The sequence below is a fragment of the Magnolia sinica genome, chromosome 18, assembly GCF_029962835.1.
Source record: "Magnolia sinica isolate HGM2019 chromosome 18, MsV1, whole genome shotgun sequence".
In the NCBI taxonomy this organism is placed as follows: domain Eukaryota; kingdom Viridiplantae; phylum Streptophyta; class Magnoliopsida; order Magnoliales; family Magnoliaceae; genus Magnolia; species Magnolia sinica.
Genome location: NC_080590.1, coordinates 53,250,649 through 53,274,094, shown reverse-complemented (window position 1 = coordinate 53,274,094; position 23,446 = coordinate 53,250,649). Strand labels below are relative to the sequence as shown.

Below are 23,446 nucleotides of genomic sequence, written 5' to 3'. Positions count from 1 at the left end.
GCTAAAAAGTATTTTTTTGTTGGCAATGGTATTGGTGTGAAAGGTTACAAGTTATTTGAAAAGGTCACATGCAAGATTATCACTAGCCATGATATCAGATTTGATGAAAGCTCCCTATTCTATGAGAATGATCAAGAGAAACTAGAAAGGTTAATCGTAGAAGGCTAGATTGACATAGATGATACTCAGGAAGAGACAGATGCACAGACAGATGTACAGGAGCAGGTGGAGCAACTACCTATGAGAAGGAACCCATCGTGCAATCGCAGGTTATCGACAAGATATAGGGACGACTATAATATCACATATGCCCTCATTATAAATGAGGGGGACCCGTCAACTATTCAAGAGGCTCTTGATGGGCTTGATGTAGAAAAGTGGAAGACGGTTTTGGATGATGAGATGAACTCGTTGCACAAAAACCACACATGTGAGCTGGTGGAGCTTCCAGTGAGTTGAAAAGTGATCGGATGTAAGTGATTATTCAAAAGGAAACATGATAGATACAAAGCGAGGTTAGTAGTGAAGGGATATGCTCAAAGAGAAGGAATCGACTTTACAGAGATATTCGCGCTGATGGTTAAACAAGTATCCATCAGATTCGTGTTAGGGCTGGTTGCCAAATATGATCTCGAGCTGGAACAGATGGATGTCAAGCCTACATTCCTGCACGGGAAGTTGTAAAAGCAGATCTACATGAAGCAATCAGAGAGCTACAAAATTAAAGGGACAAAAAAGTTTGCAGATTAATGAGGTCGTTGTATGACCTTAAAAACAGTCGCCTAGACAGTGATATAAGAATTTTGATTCTTTCACGTTGAGTCAAAAATTTACTTGGAGTGAATACGATCACTGTGTCTATTACAAGACACTAAGTGATGACAAATTCATCATCTTAATATTGTATGTTGATAATAGGTTGATCGCCAGTCATGATATGTCTGAAATTAACGTATTGAAGACTTGGTTATCAGGGATATTCGAGATGAAAGATCCGGGAGCTACAAAGAGGGTTCTCGGCATAAATATTCTTAAAGACTGAGCATGCTTTGGTTATCACAGGAAGAACACCTCGAAAAGGTACTGATCAAGTATGGGATGGACCAAGCAAAGCCAGTGAGCGTTCCTCATGCGGCTCACTTCAAGCTTTCCATAGAACAATGTCTTAAATCAAATGAGGAAAAGCACGTTATATTCTATATGCCTTATTCGAATGCGGTTGGCAATTTAATGTATGTCATGGTTTGTACGAGACTAGATATTTCACAGGCAGTTGGTGTTGTGAGTAGATACATGTCAAACCCCGGTAAACAACATTGGGAAGCAGTGAAATATCTACTTCAATACATTCGAGGTACAAAAGACTACGTCTTTATTGAGGGTCAAATATTGCATATTAGACCCCAGTTATTACTTAGTTTTAGAACATGATAATGTTTAACATCTTATTTTAATCATGTTTGTTTTGCAAGGTGAATTTAAGAGCTTGGATTAAAAAGGGTGTTAAAAGCATAGATTTGATGCTCAAGAATCACCAAGGCAATGGACGGATCTTAGGGGACCGAGATTGAAGAATTCACATGCTAAAGATTCGAGAAAATCAAGTGATTGAAGATAAAGAAGCTTGAAAATCGTCCTGAATGCAAGAACACAGGGTTCCTACCATTCGTTAGGCTCGAAACGTTATATCTGGCCTGAGGATCATAAAGTAACCATACACGTAAAATTTCAGCTATTAGATCTTTGTGGAAGTGGCCTAACGGATAGATCAACCACTAAATCACTGATTCCAGGCCCACTTGATATCTGGATATGCTTCAATTTTTATTTCAACTCCTTAAATTAGATGAGAAAGCAGATGGACAGTGCAGATATCTCACACTACATCACTGTGGACACCTCGAGTGGCGTGTACACTAGCACATGTATACCGGCATTGCAGCGGATCACAAAACCGGCCAAAACCAGTTTGACCCGAGCTCTCTCGCATAGGAGAGGAAAGCTTTTTATAACGCCCTGAAAATCGGGGGTCGAGTAAAAGTCCAACTCCCGAGTTCCAACGCATCACTTATGCAACATATTTAATGATGATTAAATGTTGCCTGTATTAGTGCATGAAACATAAATAAGATTAAGCCAAATCAGCAAAACATAATCTAGGGATAGTTGTAATACGCAAGCGGAAGACTGAAACGAATATGTATAAGTTTACAAATCAGTATAAGTCCCCAAAGTATGTATGCATTGCCAGGTCAATAATTACATGTATTGTTTCAAAATACAAAATGTCAAAAATGTAATAGTCCACTACAAGTGTAACCCTGAAGCCCCGTCGATTCAGAACAGTTTACGAGAACCCGCCTGAATACTGCATGTATGAGAATGCCTCCTCATCGTCCTCAAAGTCCGGCTCCGCCTCGCAGGCTACGCCATCATCTGAACCTACAATAGGGTCTGGTTGGTGTTTAAAACACCGTCCCGTAACGTGAGAGTGAGTGATCAATAAAGTAAAGGTTAACATGTTATCAATTCAGTCAAGCAGTAATGATAAAGCAATACAATCGAACATCCCTAGATACTCTGATTAATGCAGGAATGGTATGAATAAATGATGCATGCCCTCGCCTGCACTCCCTCAGCGATCTTCATCTAACGGTTGTCAGTCACTTCCTCGTGCTCTCTACACATCGCCAAACAACACATGCAATGTGGTGCATGACTATATTTACCAAGTTGTTATTAGTCCTTTTCATATAGCAGGATTGGGAAGCTAAGGTACCTCCCTTGTATCAATTCCCAAACGATGATCCATTCTAGGGTCGTCAGTCCTAGTAAATCTCATACGAAGATACGGTTTTAGGTCGCTGCAAAGGGCTTGTCACCTTATCAGTGCAGGCCTAGTGTACTCTTGTTGCTACGTAAAGGCTCGTCGCCTCTACGCGGTCTTAGAGTACGCTCGAAGTCACTACAAAGGGTTCGTTACCTTATCAGTGTAGGCCGACAGCTCGAATAAAGTGTCCTATACCACCGTATTCGGCTCACGAGTCTAGGTTGCTCATTGATCACTACGGGGAGGCTCGTCACCCCAGCGTAGGCCGACAGCTCGACCACGGTATCTCATACCACCGTGCCCAGCTCATGAGTCTTAGCGGATCGAGGTACCAAGGTTGAAAGGGTTTTCACTGGTGAGTTTGGTACCTTAGATTCAAGCAGTAGCATCCAAACATGGTGAACATATATCGGGTCAATCGGGTTACTTGACGAGCTCGACTGGTAGGAGCGCACATCGAATTGATCGACATGAAGTGCATAAGCTCTCCGTGTGGCCTAACCACTACTGATAATCAAAGTACGACTCGGGTTCATCGAACGCGTCTTGTGTGGTGAAAACAACCTCAGCCACTTATTCGAGATCTGATACCGATTGCCTGGACTAAATCGTAGTCCCAAACATATCCAATTCCAACAAGTATTCGCATGAGATAGTCAAAGCAGTAATAAACATATAATTCCAATCCTACAACCATTTGAGTATGTTATGAAGTAAAATATACACAGAAATTCTTACATGCGCATTTGATAAGTAAAACAGACAATATAATATAAATTGCACGGAGGAAATCATATACATAGTCAAGGTAGTTGAGAATCTTATCTCAACACCCAAATAAAGTACCTGATGCCAAGTACTTGCTCATTCAGACATTTCTACAAACACCTAGACTACATATTCCAACATACATAACGTATGTTGGTGATAGCACGTATTAGGGCAAATCCTTTCATCAAGGAGTTGTTACACATGCAACTAGCAAAATCACACGACATTTAATCATGGCAAATGTAATTTCAAATTCCATATGTATATGGTCTTTTCTACAAATACATGGAATACACTAAACTCCACATAGTTGATACATATCTAAAACGCGAAACAAACATCGCATTTGGCATGTGAAATAGCACCCACATCAGTAATAAACCATTAACTGACATTGAAAGCCTTGAAAACCATAACCTATATGTTTATAGTCCGCACCTTTCGCCGGTAGACTCGTAGTGAACTCAATTTTAAAAGTTAAGTCTTGTCTATGACACCACAATAACCTATACCAGGGAATAGGTCAGCTATTTCAACTATTACAATAGTTGGAAACCCTAATACAGGTTAGGGTTAGGATTCCTTACCTAAGTACGAAGTCAGAATCGCCTGTATAGCGATACAGGAATGACAGTTGAGTGCGTGAAGAAGTGAGATCGAATCCCAAGAAGAATCTCCAACTCTCACTCTCACTTTCTCTCTTTTCCTTTCTCTTTTCTCTTCTCTCTCCCCTAGGGTTTCTCAAATTCGTATGGGGTGAGAGAGAGAGAGGGTTTAAGGTCCTTATATAGGCCCAGGTTTGATGGGAATGGCCCCAGGGCCAAGGTATACTTAGGTTATATCCAAATATGGACTGTTCCGGTCCAACGGAGCACTTCTGGTGGCCCCTTTTCCACGTGCGGTTGGACTTAAGCTCCCTGACCATGGATCTAGATCAAGCCGAGTTTTCGTTCCGATCGGATTTACAGATCAGCCGTGGCGGACCCGTTTCAGTTCAACGGTCACGGTCACTCGATCAGGGTCACAAGTACACCGACATGTGTGGGACATTTCTCCTGATCCGAGGGTGTATTTGGGTCAGATTCTGATGGTCTGAATCCTCATATTTGACCCGCAAGTGACACGACTCAGATTACTTAAATTCAGATTTTATTTTTAAATATTTTCACGTTTCTCACACACTTTGCTCCAGGCTCAAGTTGTGCATTTCTAGACACAATTAGGACTTGATTTCCGAGGGGTTGTCAAGTCCATTAATGCGATCATAACTGTATAGTTTTGCGATTATCAAATTTTTGACGTGCAGTCCAGCTCCAATACGAAATTTCAAGATGCTCCCGAGAGCAACTGGGTTTTGAGATGGATTCTAGATTTTAGGGTAATGTAGCATCAATGATACTGCAGGTTTTAGATCTTGCAGATCATATTTAAAGTAATTAGTGCTAATTTCATAAGCACTCTAGTTTAGCATTTGCTAACATTAACCTAATTTCTAAAAGTTTTGGTCCTATGTGATTTTTGCTTGAGGTGGTACTCGGGTCCTTGTACGGGTTTTTCCGAGATGTTACACTTTTCCTCTTATGAGGGCTTCCGTCCGCTGAGAGTCGAGATGGCCCACCACAATTAACCAATTGATGACCATGAGATAGTTTCAATGTTGGACGGCGGGTTTCAAAGTACCTAGTTAAATGGCAGTCACGCCCTGCTTCAGACAGCACGCGGCTCACTGAGGAGGAGCTTCAAAGACTTGATCCTGACATCCTGGAGCAGTTCAAGAGTTTTATTTCGATAGTAGTGAAATCTTCGCAGCTGGGGAGAGTTGATGAGGATATCGGGCACACGCACGCCCACACGCCACTTCCCCTACGCATGTACATACGCGGAAGGATGACTCCACCATCGATCTGGCTCGATGACGACATCCAGGAAGGGCTTCCTAGGTAGAAGAAAAGTTTTGGTTCAAAAAAAGTAGGCCCGATAGTCAAGAAAAGCCCATCATGAGATCTCATGATCGTGACCCACTTGTCGGATTGATTTCATATTTTAGGTTTTGCTTGTTGTTATTATTTAGAACATCGTGAACGCTTTAGATTTCTTTGTTTGATTTTTATTTTAGTTTACTTCATCGTCAAGTAATAGGTTGCGCACATGGTGCGAGTTTTTGGGATATAGGGTTTTTCTTATAAATATACACCCATTGTAGTTCTTTGCATTCATTCAATTTTAATAAAAATTCTTACTTTATTTTTCTGTTCTCTTTGTGAGTTATGGAAGAATTCAAAAGTGGGTGCGAAGCCCTCCCTTTTCGAAGGGCTAACTACATGGTGTGAAGCCACATCTATCCCCACCCGTCCCTACCCTATCCCATTCATATATCTTATCTTCTATCATCATTATTGCTTTGAATTTTTCATCTTTTGCAGCTATCCATCCTCCTACAACCAGTTTCCAGAATCGGAACCTGTAGGAGGTCTGAAACTTCAGTGAATCACTACACCTCGACCTTACGTCGGATCGTCGTCAAATTTGGAGGGATTAGAGGTCTCCCTTGACCGACTAAGGCCTAGGTGTCACTTTGGGGAGACGGGCTTCCATCACACGTGCAGCCAGCCCACCCGCGCATATGCATCAGCCCTGGGCCACCATCTGCACGCAGGAGCTTTCTCCAGGTCAGGTTTTCCTCTGGTTTTCATCTTTTCATTCCTATTTCTTAAACCCTAGCCTTAATTTGCATTAGCCCTAATTTATTTGCCCCTTTTTTCACTCTAGAGTTCCTTGAATTGAAATTAGGAAAGCCCTTGGATTAGAGACTGATTTTTATGCATGTGTAGTTGATTTCTATTTCCCTTTGACATCATTTGGTTTATAATTTTTTATTGGTCCAGTCATATCCTGTGTCGGCTTCGACCCGTATAGATTCCCCTTTTAATTGAATAATTTGGACTGTCATGTGAGACGTGGAATTTGTGTAACTATTTTTGAATTGGTATTATCTAGGCTTGAATTTTTGCATCTCATACTTAAATTTCATTTCCTACATCAGCTACACATGTTATCACAACCGCTATTACCTTGAGTTGCTCTTGAATTTGCTCACATGGAAGGAAGACATAGAAATAATGAATGGAGACAATTTTTGGTATCTCTTTTATAGCAGTTAGCAAGGAGACAACCTTGGACACGTAGGGCATGCATGGCAGACACATGGCGCATACACTGACACGTCAGCACATGAGTTGCGACATATATTGACATGTCGGCCATGCGTGGCAAATTTATGCACGCACGTGATATCATTCAAGCCGAGTAAAAAAGCAAAATTGCTCAGTCAGAGACACCGCACGGCGCGGCCCGCATGCATGGGAAGTTACTCTTAGGGCATACTCTTGCTTTCCGATACAAATTACAGGGAAATATGTTTAGCATTTTCTCATTCCACTGCATATCTGACATGAGACCGAAAACACAAATACAGGACAAAACATGGTGACGGGCATTACAGGATAAAATAGGAAAAAGATAAAAACAGAAGAAAAAAAACAAAGCTTAATTTTTCTTTTTCTTTAATTTTTTTTTTTTTTTTTTCCAACAATGAAGTGGACCATGAAAATTTCTACAAATTCCCACTATGGAATCCATAAGCGACCCCTTATTAATAAAGTGCACTGGCTAAAAATTTCTAACCCTAGTGTAGTTTAGAGGGGCAATTCTCAGTTTTAAAAAAAGTCCAGGCGAAGTTGCATTGGATAGGTGGTTAGAAGCCATTCAATCAAAGCAATTTCTAGTATGTGGCTGATCCAAGCGGTGGCAAGTCAATTAAGCGGTCTAGATCAATTAGAAAATGAGATAATTGTAGAAAAATTGCATGATCCACTTTCACAACTAAAGCATGGGGTGCATTCAAACTGACGGATTGTTGGACCCTTGTTCCATCAAGGATATTCAAATCATTCTAATTTTCTGGGCTACATTCAATCAAAGAGGTGACCCATGGATCGTACAACTCGGCCGGCAGGAACACTTATTGATTGCTGTTTATTTCTGCCATGTTATAGACAAGCCTACTATATGCGTGGCTGCGGTAAAGATAGCCATGTGTGACCTTGGTGTTAGAAGATATATGTTAAGAGGGGGTTTGGTTTTTCCACACCTCTGGACGTAGTTTCATTTTTGTTTTTCATTGAATCTAATAAAATTAAAAAGGTCAGCCCTCCCCACATTTTGAAAAAAAAAAGAAGATTGAAAATAATGTGTTCCCCTGTTTTGAAAATCAGAATCCAAATGGATTCTGATTTTATGCTATAATGGCCTATCTTCCCTTGTTTTAACTCATTAAAAGGCATCAAAGTGGGAAAAACAACACAAAAGAAAATAAAAATAAAAATTGAGAACCCCCTCTGGGAACTGGAACACACCCAAAAACCAATTCCCTCCAACTTCTCAAAAGAGAACACAAAATTTTTGTTAGTACATGTTTACATAATGCATCCTCATTTAACTTCTCCAAGCACAAAAGTGGAAACACAATCTATGTTAGTGCATATTTACATACACATCCAGATTCAAGTCAGTTCTTTATGTCAGTTCTCCTCTAAGCACCATCGCAGCCCTCTGAATGGCCCGGGCAACCCTCCATATCTCATGCTGGACATCTGATTGACGTTCTGTTTTAGTAATTTTCGCGCCTCGAGAGATGGCATCTGCTATTCCAGGAAAGAAACTCAGCTTGCTTTCATGGTCATTAGGTGGTCCATATACCTGTAGATCATCCAGCAGCAAGAAGATACGTTAGATATTACTGATCGTAGATAGTATTGCAGTACAATACCTACGGATAGATGAGCACAATGATAATGAGGATTCAGGAAAGAAAAAAGACGTTGAGAACTTTGTGCTAGGTTATGAACAATATGCATGAACATATCCTGGAAAATTCATCAGTTGATAAATTAGTAAATTCCAGAATTGAATGTACTTCCTTGATATCTTGGTATTATGGGCTAGACTCCATATTGTGTTTTCCATGACTACTAAATTTGGTGAATCATGCACTGTCATACCGATCAGGACCTCCCAGATTGTGGGGCACCATTTGGAATGAAGCATAAATCAGCAATCAAGTTTGGATGATCCAAATATGTCAATTGGGGCATTGTTTGAAACAATGTTTTAAAACCTGGACAGATCTCGACCTGCTTTGTGTGGGAGATTTGGCCCAACCAAACAGACCTACTTGGCCCATTATAAGTTGGAAATTTGCTTCATCTTTTGAAAACACACACACACACACACACACACACACACACACACACACACACACTCACACCAACCAACTGAGCTGCTGATCTGCTGTTTAGCTTGGTGGTTAGACTATTACTTTTCAAGTAGTGGTCATGGGTTCAAGCTTTGACAGATGTAGTTGTATTTTTCTAGAAAGCAGTTATCCCCATAAATAACTGGGTTTTAAGGTGGTCCAGCCCATTTTGGTGGTTGGTTCTGGTCCAACTGCCTGGCTCAGTAATGGTTCAAAAACATCCATTTAGAAACTTGACAATTAGACTGAAACTCAACCAAGTCTACTCGTGACTTGATTGAATTTTGAGTCCACTCAACAAAAAAGAATCATTAGCTCGAGCTTCCTTAAGAGTTTCCATCTCTTTTGAGTTTTTCCAACCTAGATTTTGCTACATTTTTATCCTTGCATTATATTTTACTAATATATACATATAATAATAAAATAATAATTTGCTATAATTTTTTACTTCCGAATTATCTATTGAGTTAGAGAGTTTACCTTGCTTGATGGCCTTTCAAGTTTTTGGAGAACTATGATTGGTGGCAATCAAATGAACAATTAAAAAGATAATAGTTCAAGGTATTAAAAAATAGTTATGTAATGGTAACAGTGGGAATCATTACATGTTACGGGGCTGTAATGGCCGTTACAGGAAAAAATAACCCATAACGGCCCCTAAACATCTGTTATGGAGCTGATACAGGCTTTTCTTTTTCCCAAAAAAAAAAAAAAAAACACACTGTAACGGCCGTGGCTGTTATAGCCACTGTTACTGTTATTGAAGACCTTGCAATAGTAACAGTTCAACTTCTTAAAATAAAATCATTTGAATAATGTGGTGCATAAGCTAGGTTTCACAACCAAAATACTAACACATGCACACACGCACGAACACAACCCACCACACGCTGCACATGCATGCGCATGCGCACCACAGTACACCACGCACACTCACACGCACACACCAAAATACTAAAACACACGCAAACAGACACCCACACATGCACATCAAAATACTAAAACACCCCCCACACCACACAGCGCGCTCCTGCACACACACACACACACACACACACACACACACACACCAAAATACTAAAACACACACACGAGTGCGCGCACATACACACACATAGGCATTTTAGCAAGACGCATGCGTGCGTATAGACATGCACTTGTCCAGTAGCAATTGCACCTGCTGGTAGTAACACTCACCGCCCCAGAGTTTGAGAAAAGGATGGTTGATTTCAGGTAAGTAGCTAGTAATCAAAATTGTCATTGGCCAACCCATAGTTTGCAAACTAGGTGCATTGACCAGGGACTTGGCTGAGTCAACCTGGCCTGGACACTAAGCTGGTCACCAGGTCAGTGTATTCACTCATTCTCTATTTCATGATGTCTTTAATTTGTTCTCTCTTTTTTTTCTTTTTCCTTTTTTTTCATTTAAGAAGAATATCATCTTTTAAAATTTGTTACCTATTTTTTATTTGTATTTTCTGTTTTTTTAGTTAGTTTTCATATTTATTTCTTGTATCTTTTTGAAAAAAAAAAAAGAGGAAAAGATAAGGGTCTTATTTCATTTTTTATTTTTCTTTCTAAAGAAGAAGATCAGGTTGGCATCCGCTAGAGTATTGTCTTTGTCAATTCACAGCAATGTGCATTAGATGGATGGTCTAGATCAACCATCATATGGTGCCAACCATGGATGAGTGCAATAGAAATATAATGTTTCCCTGTTTTGTAAATTTTTTAAAATTTTATTTTATAATAAATAATAAAAACTATATTTTTTGACCCACCTGGTTGATCCACTGAGTACCAGGTCAACCCGGACCAGTGATTGACCGAGTCTGGTCAGCAAATTATGGACCCACCATCTCCCCACTTTTCTATCATTTGTTGAGGTGCCAACACATGCATCATTCAGTTCGCTAAGGATATTTGCAAACAGCACCAAACTCATCCTAAAGTTCTACTCTCCACCACCTCATGACAATCCTGAACCTTTTCTTCCTTATCAATGGCTAGCTCAAATGGGACCTGATAGGATGACTCTCAAGATTCATTGTCTAGCCAAGCATCCCCCCAGAACTGAACTTGGTTGCCTTTACCAACCACAAACCAAATGACCTTTCTAAAGTCCTTCCCAACAATATTCGATATGATGCCCGACGATATGATCCTACTATGAGCATCATATTGTTTACCCACCTTGCTAATTTCCGTCCACAAGGGCCCCCTGAACTTTTACCATTGTCTGGAAACCATACCCACTCCAACATGTCCTACATTCTGAATACCAAATTCCTCCATAACACTTTTGTCTCTTCCCCAGAGCTCTACCACTATTTACATAATTAAGCCCATTTCTTTTCCTCCACTTGCTAATCCCAAGGGGTTGTTTACCCACCTTGCTAATTTCCTTCCACACCGAAGAGCCCCCTGAACTTTTACTAATGTCTGGAAACCATACCCACACACTCCAACACGCCTTACATTCTGAATACCACATTCCTCCATAACACTTCTGTCTATTTCCCAGACCTCTACACCACTATTTACACAATATAGCCCTTTTCCTCCACTTGCCAATCCCAAGGCCCCCTCCCCTCTTTTATGGACATCTGGACCTCGTTCAAATTAATAGATAGAACTTGTTTCCTTCCCATATAAAATTTCTTCGAAGCTGCTCCACTTTAAGAGACGCCACAACTAGAATTTTGAAAAGAGGGGAAATAAGCCAGGAGACTTGAGAGCACAACCTTAATGATGGTAATTCTTCCCCCGAAGGAAAGATTAGACCTTTTCAATAGCTAGCCTTTTCAATTATTTCAAGAATGGGGTTCCAAAAAGAAGCAATATTTAGTTTACCTCCAAGCAGGAGACCTAAATATGTACACAGAAAGTCCACATACATGTATCTAATCTGCTCACTAAAGATTTCATCACATCTTCCTCTTGCTAGCCCGGCCATGACACTTTTTAATGTTAACCCGAAAGCCTGAGACCATTTCCAAGCATCTAAGGATGCCCTTCAGATAGCCAACCTGTTCCATCGATACCTCACGTAGTATAAGAATGTCATCGACGAATAGAAGACACAAAATCTCTAGCACCGAATTTCCAATTCAAAATACCTTAACCAACCAGTCTCCTAGGTTATCGACATAAGCCAGCTCAAGCTTCTGCCACCACTGAAAAGAGTAAAGGTAACAATGCCTCTAGAGAAGAACCTACAAGCGACCCATTCACCAAAGTTCGAGAACAAAGCCATGGGGATGCACTCCGACACCCATACAATCCACTTCTACCCAATCACGTTCTACCAAGAGTGTAGGCTAGGATCATATGCTTTTTCCATACAGGCCCCTTGGAATGGCGATAAAAAAGAAAGAAAAAAAGAAAGAAAAGACCATGGCTTCTCAGTCTGCATAAGAGTACCTTCATTAGGATCTTGTAGCAACTGCCCACCAAAAATAATGGTCCAAAATCTTTAATTTCCATGCATCATCAACCTTTGGAATAATAAAGCTTGAATTTATACCCTCAGTCCGGACCGGTGAAAAATTCTTCAAAAAACACCATGATATCTCTCTTGATGATGTCCCAACAATCTTGAGAGAGACATCGTGAAACTAACTGACCCAAGCACTTTGTCTCTATCCATCTCACGCTACTTTTCTCACTTCATCTTCGCCATCTCCATGGGCAGCGACTTTTATGTTACACCATTCAACAAGGATCTGAGGAAATTTTCTTTAGAATAGAGATTGGAAATAATAATCGATTATTGGATCTCTATTTTGATCCTGGACTTCTACAAGCAACTTATTCAAGTAAAACTTCTGAACAGTATTCATTCTCCTCCCATTAGCCAACTCATGGAAGACTGCAGTTCTTTCATCCTCTTCCCTAAGCCGCATCATCCTCAATTTTTGCCTCCATTTTGCTTCCTCTCTTCTAAGGATCATCGTGTAGTCCATTTTAAGACTTTCCTTTTTGGCTGAGGAATTCTCATGATATGACCATCGTCTTACTCTGTGTCCACGGCATCGATACGGCTTAGAATCTCTTCTTTTATCTCAGTTTGGCCAAATCTGGTCTTACTCCATTCCTTTAATTTTAATTTGATGTGCTTGAAGTTTTTCAAGCATCTAAAAACTCCCATCACCTTGCAACTGGTTGTTTGCAAACCTCCTCTAGCCACCAATTCTCAAATCCAAGTGTAGGCCTCTAGGATATTCCCAACGAGTTCAAGCATGTTGGAACATGATCGTGGCAGGTCTGGGGAGCACTGATTGAACCAAAACCCAATAAGTGTCTTCCCAGTCCTTCAATACGAGAAATATTTTGAATATAATCAGTCTCTCTTGATTATTTGACCAAGAGTTAAACACCCTCCTACAAGGGGAAGATCGTTCAATCTATTACGTGTAACGAATTCTGTATACCTTACTGTAGTCATTCTACTGCCTCCTAATTTCTCATACAAGAATTTGATTGTATTGAAATCCCCTCCAACTGCCCATGCTAGATCTCATCTTGCTTTCACCCCGCTGATGAGGACATCGTGCACACGCACGCCCGCACGTCGCCTACACACGCGCGCACACCACCCCTACGCACGTACGTACGCAAAAGGACCCCACCATCGATCTACCTCGATGACGACGTTCAGGGAGGGCCTCTTAGCTAGAAGACAAGTTTTGGTTCAAAAAAGTAGGCCCTATAGTCAAGAAAAGCCCATCATGGGATCTCATGATCGTGGCCCACTTGTCAGATTGATTTTATATTTTAGGTTTTGCTTACTGTTATTATTTAGAACATCGTGAACGCTTTAGATTTCTTTGTTTGGTTTTGTTTTAATTTACTACATCGCCAAGTAATAGGTTGCACACATGGTGCGAGTTTTTGGAGTATACGTTTTTTCCTATAAATAGGCACCCCTTGTAGTTCTTTTCATTCATTCAAGCTTAATAAAAATTCCTGCTTTATTTTTTTGCTCTCTTAGTGAGTTGTGGAAGAATTCAAACATGGGTGCGAAGCCCTCCCTTTTCGAAGGGCTAACTACGTGGTGTGAAGCCACATCTATCCCCATCCGTCCCTACCCTCTCCCATCCATATATCTCATCTTCTATCATCATTATTGCTTTGAATTTTCTAGCTTTTGCAACTATTCATTTCCCTACAGCCAGTTTCTAGAATCTGGACCTGTAGGAGGGCTGAAACTTCGGCAGAGCACTACGCCTCGACCTTACGTCGGATCGTCGTCAAACTTGGAGGGATTGGAGGTCTCCCCTAGCCGACCAAGGCCTAGGTGTCACTTTGGGGAGGCGGACTTCCATCACATGTGCGGCGAGCCCACCTGCGCACATGCGTCAGCCCCGGGTCACCATCTACGCGTAGGAGCTTTTTTCGGGTCAGGTTTTCTTCTTGTGTTTCTCTTTTCATTCCTATTTCCTAAACCCTAGCCTTAGTTTGCATTAGCCCTAATTTATTTGCCTTTTTTTTTTTTTTCCCACCCTAAGGTTCCTTGAATTGAGATTGGGGAATCTCTTAGATTAGGGACTGTTTGCTATGCAGGAGTGGATGATTTCTATTTCCCTTTGAGATCGTTTGTCTTATAATTTTTATTGGTCCAGTCCTAGCCTGTGTAGGCCTGGACCTGCATAGATTCCCCTTTAATTAAATGTTTGGATTTTCATGTGGGATGTGGAATTTGTGTAATTGTTTCTGAATTGGTATGATCTAAGCTTGAAATCTTGCATATCGTATTTAAATCTCATGTCCTGCATCAAATTTGGTATCAAAGCCTAGGGTTCTTGTAGGGGAATTCACCACATATTTAGGGTTTAGTTTGTTTGAGTCCTTCATGCATCTAATCCATCATATATAGCTGCTAGAAAACCGTAGTCCCTGATATGTGTAGTTGAATTTTAGTAACGGTGTGTAGTCTCCTTCATGTAGAGTCTCATAGGGTCATTTAATTTTTAGACGCATATAGTTGCCGTAACAGGTCCTTAGGTTGAGTAAGTCAGTGTATGCCCACATGTACGGGTCGTAGTTTCGGTTTGCACCCCACACTAAACATGGAGCAACTGCAAGAAACAATGTCCAAGTTAGCCCAGTAGGTTGAGTCCTTGAAAAAGCACTTGGAACAACGCATAGATAAACGCCTTGAAGAAATAGAGGCCTTCTTCAAGGCAAACCCCACCACTAGGGAAGATGTCCAATCTCAAGCAGTTGGTCAGGAGGTTAGACCAAGGAATGGAGGCGGCTATGAAGCTGGTCATGGGATGCACCCACCCGTGAGGGACATCATAATCAATATGACCCAGATGCACAACTCCTCAAGGGAGTTAGGGTAGATGCCCCTACATTTGATAGCCACTTGGCCCCTAAAGCCTTTCTAAATTGGCTAGCGGATATGGATCACTATTTTGAGTGGTATGATATGTCGGATGCTCAACAAGTCCTGGGTCAAGTAAATAAGTTTTGGGCGACGGTTGGGCGAAAGAAAGAAAGATTAAGGGAACTCCCAATAGTCCATTGGGGAGAGATGAAAGAAACGCTAAAAGAGAAGTACTTCCCTTTCTCTTATCGCCTGCGGTTGATTGAGGAGTGACAGTCTCTTCGACAGGGTTCCATGAGTGTTGCTGACTATATTGAAAAATTCGAAGAGTACTTGACCCACTATGAGGTTGATTAGGACCCCGTACTCACCCTTTTTCGTTTTAAAATGGGCCTCCGTCCTAACATTAGGAGAGAATTACTCGCCAAAAACGAACAGTTGTATCAAGCAATGTTGGACGTCGAGCAATATCTCAAAGCATCTGTGGGAAGGCGGTTTGATTTTCGCGATTTTAGTGCTAAGGCCAATCTCTCTGGGGCTAAACCTAACACTGGATATCAAAACAAACCTTCCAACAATTTACAACCTAAGTCCAAGGATGACAAGGGTAAAGAAATTGCCAGGTCTAGTAGTGGAGCCACTAGGTGTTTTAGGTGTCAGGGGTTTAGTCATTTTGCTCACTAGTGCAGCACGAGAGAGGGCACCAAAGTATTCTTTATTGATGGGCAGGTAGAAGTAGTGCCCCCAGAGAGTGATGGCGAAGAGGAAGAATATGAGCCCGTAGAGACCCCTAGTGATGAAGAAGAGAGAGCGCAAGAGTCTGCAACCCTCGCAATTGTGTGTTGCACTTTACCTCAAGCCAAGAACACTGATGACTGGCGCCGCAACACGATCTTTTACACTTATGCAAAATGTTGAGAAAAGAGTTGTAAATTGATCCTAGATAGTGGTAGTTGTGCCAATGTGGCATCGACTAGCACTGTGAGCCATTTAGGTTTGAAGCTATAAGCTCATCCTCAACCCTATAGAGTTTCCTAGGTTGACGAAGCCTCCATTCCAATATCACACCGTTATCTTGTTCTTATTCAGTTTGGATCTTATAACAACATGCTTTGGTGTGATATTGTTCCCATGGACGTTGGCCATATTATTGTAGGCAGACCATGGCTTTATGATAGGGATGTCACCATATTTAGTCGTTCAAATGTGTGTACATTTTGGTTTGAGGGCAAAAAGGTCAAGCTCAAGCCTCTGCCACCCAAGAGTACGACTGGAAAGGAGTCCACCACATAGAGTGGTGTGAGTGGCTCGAAAGAAGCAAAAGAATCGAAGTCCAAGTCCAAACCGATCCAAATTCTGAATGCCAAAGACTTTGAGCGAGAGACGGAGGTGGACGTGATGGTATACGCCCTCATGGCTAGGGATAGTGTACTAGAGGCTAGTGTAGAGTTACCTACCGAAGCCATTTCGGTAGTACATGAGTTTCGTGATGTCTTCCCTGATGATCTACCGAATGAGCTTCCCCCTATGAGGGATATATAGTATACCATCGATTTAATCACTGGGGCGACTTTATCAAACCTCCCGCATTACAGAATGAACCCAAAGGAGCATGCTGAGTTGAAGAGACAGATTGATGAGCTCCTAGAGAAGGGTTTCATTCGAGAAAGCAGGAGCCCGTGTGCTGTACCCGCTCTTCTAACACCTAAGAAGGATGACACATGGAGGATGTGTGTTGATAATAGGGCCATCAACAAAATCACAGTCAAGTATCAGTTTCCCATACCGCGTCTTGATGACATGTTGGATATGATGGCCAATGCTACTATCTTCTAAAAAATTGACCTCAAGAGTGGTTATCACCAAATCCGTGTACGCCCTGGTGATGAGTGGAAGATGGCGTTCAAGACAAAGGATGGGTTATACGAGTAACTAGTTATGCCTTTTGGTTTAACTAACGCCCCAAGCACTTTCATGCGTGTGATGACCCAAGTGTTAAGGCCCTTCATGGGGAAATTCGTAGTCATATACTTTGATGATATCTTGATTTATAGCATGACCAATGAGCAACACCTCAATCATTTGAAGGAGGTTCGTGGGAACCTTAGGGTTGAGAAGTTGTACGCCAACCTAAAGAAGTGTGCTTTTTTGTCTAGTAGTGTGATCTTCTTAGGTTTTATTGTGTCAGCTGAGGGCATATCGGCGGATCCGGAGAAGGTCAAGGCCATCGTCAATTGGCCTAAACCCCGCAATATTCATGATGTGTGCAGCTTTCACGGCTTAGCCACCTTCTATATGCGGTTCATTTGAGGTTTCAGTTCCATTATGACTCCCATCACAGATTGCATAAAGAAAGAGAGTTTCAATGGACAAAGGCCGCCTCGAAGGCCTTCAATGAGATAAAGGTCAAGATGACCGAAGCTCCAATTATGCAACTTCCAGATTTTTCAAAAGCTTTTGAAGTCGCATGTGACGCGTCAAGAGTTGGCATAAGAGGAGTGCTTAGTTAGGAAGGGCACTCTGTCGTCTTTTTTAGTGAGAAACTGAATGAGGCAAAACAAAGATATTCCACCAATGACAAGGAATTCTATGCGGTAGTGCAATCTCTGCGCCATTGGCGTCATTACCTATTGCCGCAAGAATTCGTCTTATTCTCAGATCATGAGGCCTTGAGATATCTGAACTACTAGAAGAAATTAAACCCTAGGCATGCCAAGTGGGTTCAATTCCTTCAAGAGTATACTTTTGTGTTTAAACACAAGGCCGATGTAGAGAATAAGCCCGCTGACGCGTTGAGTCGTCGAGTCGCATTACTCAACTCCATGAATGTTGAAGTTATGGACCTTGAGCACATTAAAGAAGAGTATTTTGAGTGTCCAGATTTCGGAGTTGTGTACGCGTCGTTGTTAGAGTGTCCATCAGGAGCTAGCAGTGAGTATTTGATTTTAGATGGATATTTGTTTAGGAGTGACCGCTTATGCATACCACGCACCTTCCTCCGCAATTTTCTTGTCTAAGAGTTACATTCAGGAGGGGTTGTAGGTCATTTCGGTCGAGACAAGACCATTGCCCTAGTGGAGGATAGGTTTTATTGGCCAAGCCTCAAGCGAGACGTGGATAAAATTATAGGGCAATGTCGTACTTGTCAACTGGTAAAAGCAAAAGAAACAAAATACAGGATTATACACACCTTTGTCAGTCCCATTCATCCCTTGGCAGGACATCAGTATAGACTTCGTGCTTGGACTTCCCAAGACTATTCGGAAACATGATTCCATATTTGTTGTCGTGGACCGTTTCTCTAAAATAGCTCACTTCATTCCTTGTTTTAAGACCTCCAACACATCTCATGTTGCCAAGCTATTTTTTAGTGAGGTCGTCAAACTACATGGGTTACCAAAAACCATTGTGTCTAACCATGACGTGCGATTCATGAGTTACTTTTGGAAGACAGTATGACATATGATGAATACTAGGCTCCAATTTTCTTCTACCTACCACCCTCAGACCGATGGCCAGACTGAGGTGGTTAATAGGAGCCTAGGGAGTTTACTTCGATATTTAGTGGGGAAGCATACCAGGACATGGGACATCGTATTGCCCATAGCCAAGTTTGCATACAACAGTTCTTGTAAATAGGTCCACAGGTCTAAGTCCTTTTGAAGTTGTTACTGGTTACAAGCCTAGGAAGCCTATTCATCTTATCCCCATGTCATTGTCCCATAGGCCATTAGAATTTGCAGTCTTTTGCACATCACATATATTCATTGCATCAAGAAATCAGGCGAAAGATCACTACAAGTAATGAACATTACAAATTTTCTGCAAACCAACATAGACGTTTCAAAGAGTTCAATATTGTGGACTTTGTAATGGTCCGCATCAGGCCCGAGCGGTACCCTCCAGGGGCCGTTTGTAAGTTACACGCGCGTAGTGCTGGGCCCTTCAAAATTATAAAGTGAAATGGTCTCAATGCGTATGAGGTAGATCTTCCACCTTCCATGAGAATTAGTTCCACATTCAATGTGGAGGATCTAGTTGCTTTTCAGAGACCCACTGATACTTTGTCCGGCCCTTCGCCCACCCATCCTCATTTTCCAGATTTACCCCTTGATCCATGGCCTCTTCCCGACCTTTCATCCCAGCCTCTGCCTCCCATACCTAGCCTTCACACACCGAGAGAAGAAATAGAAGATATTTTGGACCATGAGATAGTTTCAACGTTGGATGGTGGGTTTCAGAAGTACCTACTTAAATGGAAGTCACACCCAGCTTCAGACAGCACGTGGCTCACTGAGGAAGAGCTTCAAAGACTTGATCCTAACATCCTAAAGCGGTTCAGGAGTTTTATTTCACTAGTGGCAAAATCTTTGCAGCCGAGGAGAGTTGATGAGGACATCGTGCACACACACGCCGCCTACACACGCACGCATACCACCACCCCTACGCACGTACGTACGCAGAAGGAGGACCCCACTATTGATTTGGCTCGATGACGACGTCCAGGGAGGGCCTCCTAGCTAGAAGACAAGTTTTGGTTAAAAAAATGGGCCCGATAGTCAAGAAAAGTCCATCATGGGATCTCATGATCATGGCCCACTTGTCAGATTGATTTCATATTTTAGGTTTTGCTTATTGTTATTATTTAGAATATCATAAATGCTTTAGATTTCTTTGTTTGGTTTTTATTTTAATTTACTTCATAACCAAGTAATAGGTTGCGCACATAGTGCGAGTTTGGGATATAGGTTTTTTCCTATAAATAGGCACCCCTTGTAGTTCTTTTCATTCATTCAAGCTTAATAAAAATTCTTATTGTATTTTTCTGCTCTCTTAGTGAGTTGTGGAAGAATTCAAAAGTGGGTGCGAAGCCCTTCCTTTTCGAAGGGCTAACTACGTGGTGTGAAGCCACATCTATCCCCATTCGTCCCTACCCTCTCCCATCCATATATCTCTTTTATCATCATTATTGCTTTGAATTTCCCAGCTTTTGCAGCTATTCATTCCCCTACAGCCAGTTTCCAGAATTTGGACCTGTAAGAGGGTTGAAACTTCGGCGGAGCATTACGCCTCGACCTTACGCTGAATCGTCATCAAACTTGGAGGGATTGGAGGTCTCCCCTAGACGACAAAGGCCTAGGTGTCACTTTGGGAAGGCGGGCTTCCATCACACGTGCGTTAGCTCCAGGTCACCATCTACGCGTAGGAGTTTTTTCCGGGTCAGGTTTACCTCTGGTTTTCCTCTTTTCATTCCTATTTCCTAAACCCTAGCCTTAGTTTGCATTAGCTGTAATTTATTTGCCATTTTTTTTCACCCTAGGGTTCCTTGAATTGAGATTGGGGAATCCCTTGGATTAGGGACTGTTTGCTATGCTTGAGTGGTTGATTTCTATTTCCCTTCGAAATCGTCTGGCTTATAATTTTTATTGGTCCAGTCCTAGCTTGTGTAGGCCTGGACCCGCATAGATTCCCCTTTAATTGAATGTTTGGATTTTCATGTGGGATGTGAAATTTGTGTAATTGTTTCTGAATTGGTATGATCTATGCCTGAAATCTTGCATATCATATTTAAATCTCATGTCCTGCATCACCCCCACAGAAGTCACCACCCATCTGAAATTTCCCCCAACTATCCTACAAACAACCTGCACTGAAAATGATAAAGTGCCAATCACCGACAAGAGTCCTGCATCACCCCCACAGAAGTCACCACCCATCTGAAATTTCCCCCAACTATCCTACAAACAACCTGCACTGAAAATGATAAAGTGCCAATCACCGACAAGAATACAAAGGCCTTGTTTCTAGATCCCACAACTCAATTTTAGCGTCCATACGGCATATTCTTTGCAAACTTTTTTTTCCTTGTAGGAACACTCTGTCAGATTTCCTCTTAAGCAAATTTGTACTGCAAGTCTGCCATAGACGCTAGAGCCCTTAGATGTTGCATGAGCTTCATCCCTTTCCTCCAATTCAGCAAAGAGCTTATCCAGTCGTACTCTTCCCCTTCAAAGTATAATCCTTGATTACAGTGAATGTCCCCTATTGTTTGATCATCCCTTTCATTAAGAATCAATGCCATGTGGCTCCCTGATTAGCCATTATCCTTTAAACCCCAGCTCTCCTGAGCATCCTCACCCCACATCCTCTTCGCATGAGCCACACATGGCAACCACCAGCAATCTGTCCCTGTCAGAAGATATTTTCTTTCCAGCTTCGAGTAGCAAAGTCTGTCAAGAGATTTTACGTGGTGAGGGGAGAAAAGCTGCTGATCTGCTCAAGACGGCTCCATTAGAGGAGAAAGACATGATGACACTGCTCAAGCAGTCGTTCCAGGCAAATGAATTTTATACTCTCATATGACGAATGCAAGCAGCAGTTGACACGTAGCCTCCTCAAGCAGTTTTCAGAGGCGTCAATCTCTTCCTCTCTTTTTTTAGTCTGACAGATTTGTCAGTGATGAAGATAGCAGAGATGACATGTCTTCTTCTCATCCCTCTTCCCTGCAATCGTCAGGCTAGTATGACACACCTCCCTCTCTCCTTTCTCACCCAACTCCATCTCCCTCATTTTTTAAAAAAATTCTAACATTTAACCACCTCGAGCAGTCGTTAGAGGAGTCAATCTCTTCCTCTGTTTTTATTCTGATAGTTTCGTCAGTGATGATGATAGCAGAGATGACGCGTTTTCTTCTCATCCCTCTTCCCTGCAATCATAAGGCCAGGATGACACACACACACCTTCCCCTCTCCTTTCTCACCCATCCCCATCTTCCTGCATGGTCCTGGCCCCTTTTTATCCACCTTGCACTCTTAAGCGACATGCATCGCGTCTCTGGTCTAACAAGCCATATCCATGTGCCTCGCCTTCTACAGCTCATGTGTTATCCTGATGCCCGTAGTTATGGCTCCTCTTTTCTCTCACCGATTAACCAAACCTCTGGACCTTCTAGACCCTGTGAGTTAACCCTGGTTAGTTCGAACCCATCTATTCCTTTCTGTAACCTCTCCCACACCAATTTCTCCCCCATTTGTCTGAACTATGCTAGGGCAGGAACCATCTCAGATTCTCCTTCCATTCCTTTAAAGGTTGTGCAAGCCCCTTTGCAAGGGGACTCTTCCACTTCCACCTATCCAGGTCCCATCTTCCAACCTCTGTTACGACCATCTTCTCTCCCTGTGTTGATAAGCAAGCTAAGCCTTGGTGTCAGCTGACCCAGAGCCTCCCTCCCCCATCCCGCTCCTTTTTCCTCTAAAAAGATATCCTTCCGTCTGACCCAGAGATATTCCAAGAAACATTTATTAGGGATTCTTCTCAAAATGTCATTGTTACCAATAATATCACCAATATCATTGAAAATATCATCAATATTTGGAAATTTTTTAAATGCTTGGAGGTTTGGTATTCTGACCTGGTGATACTGATAATATCGTTAATATTATCGATAATATTGTTGATATTTGGAACACTGTTTGAGACTCGTATTTTCATTGCTGTCTCGATGATAGCTCGTCCGCTCGAATATACATGTGGCAATCATCAAACCCATGGCCCACATATGAGTGGTCCTCTTCCATGTCAACCCTACCCTTTACCACCTCTCTACACCACAAAACCCCACGTCCTTTTGCTTATCCATGGATTCTAGCAGCACCAATCGATCTGGCATTCGAAAGTAGTGATGGAAACATTCTACAACTAGAGCTTTCGTCCTCTTCTCTTATCTTCAAGGCGTAAGCCCTTCCTTTCCCCATGAGCAATCCCACAACCTTTGAGTTTGTTTCTCTATTGAAGAGGATCCATTCCTTCACACTTCTAGTTCTTTTATGGATTTTGGATCAACCTCCAGAACAGACCCAATATCCCGGAGCTGAGAAAGTCTCAACATTCCAAGCGTGAAGAGGAACTCCAGCTTTGGAGCCAGGTGACTCTACTTGATGAACCAATGTTCACGTTCCATCGCAATAAACTTCACACAAGCCCATCCGGATGTTCCCACCCTCCCTTTAATATCATTTATGTCTCTTCATATGATGGCAACATGAAGAGGACTGATTGCCAGTCCAATTTCATAACCCCACTGGAATTAATGTTCCATTATTCGAACACCCATTTCCGTAAATCTTCAAATTGAGTCGTACTAAAGTCCACTTTCCACACTAGACACACCTGTAGAAGTACCTCCTAACTAAAGCCA

The 23,446-nt window shown here is 41.9% G+C and overlaps 1 protein-coding gene across 3 annotated transcripts in view; it reads right to left on the bottom strand.

Moving 5' to 3' along the window:
• Window positions 1-8,006: 8,006 nt before the first annotated feature.
• The window catches only part of LOC131232780 (probable glutamate carboxypeptidase AMP1), an 88,750-nt gene continuing 73,310 nt past the window's right edge, over window positions 8,007-23,446 (bottom strand). For all 3 annotated transcript variants that reach the window (XM_058229258.1, XM_058229256.1, XM_058229257.1), the window contains one exon: window positions 8,007-8,359. In XM_058229258.1, coding sequence (XP_058085241.1) covers window positions 8,177-8,359 — 183 coding nt within the window. In that variant the 3' untranslated portion in view covers window positions 8,007-8,176. The remainder of the gene's footprint in view (window positions 8,360-23,446) is intronic.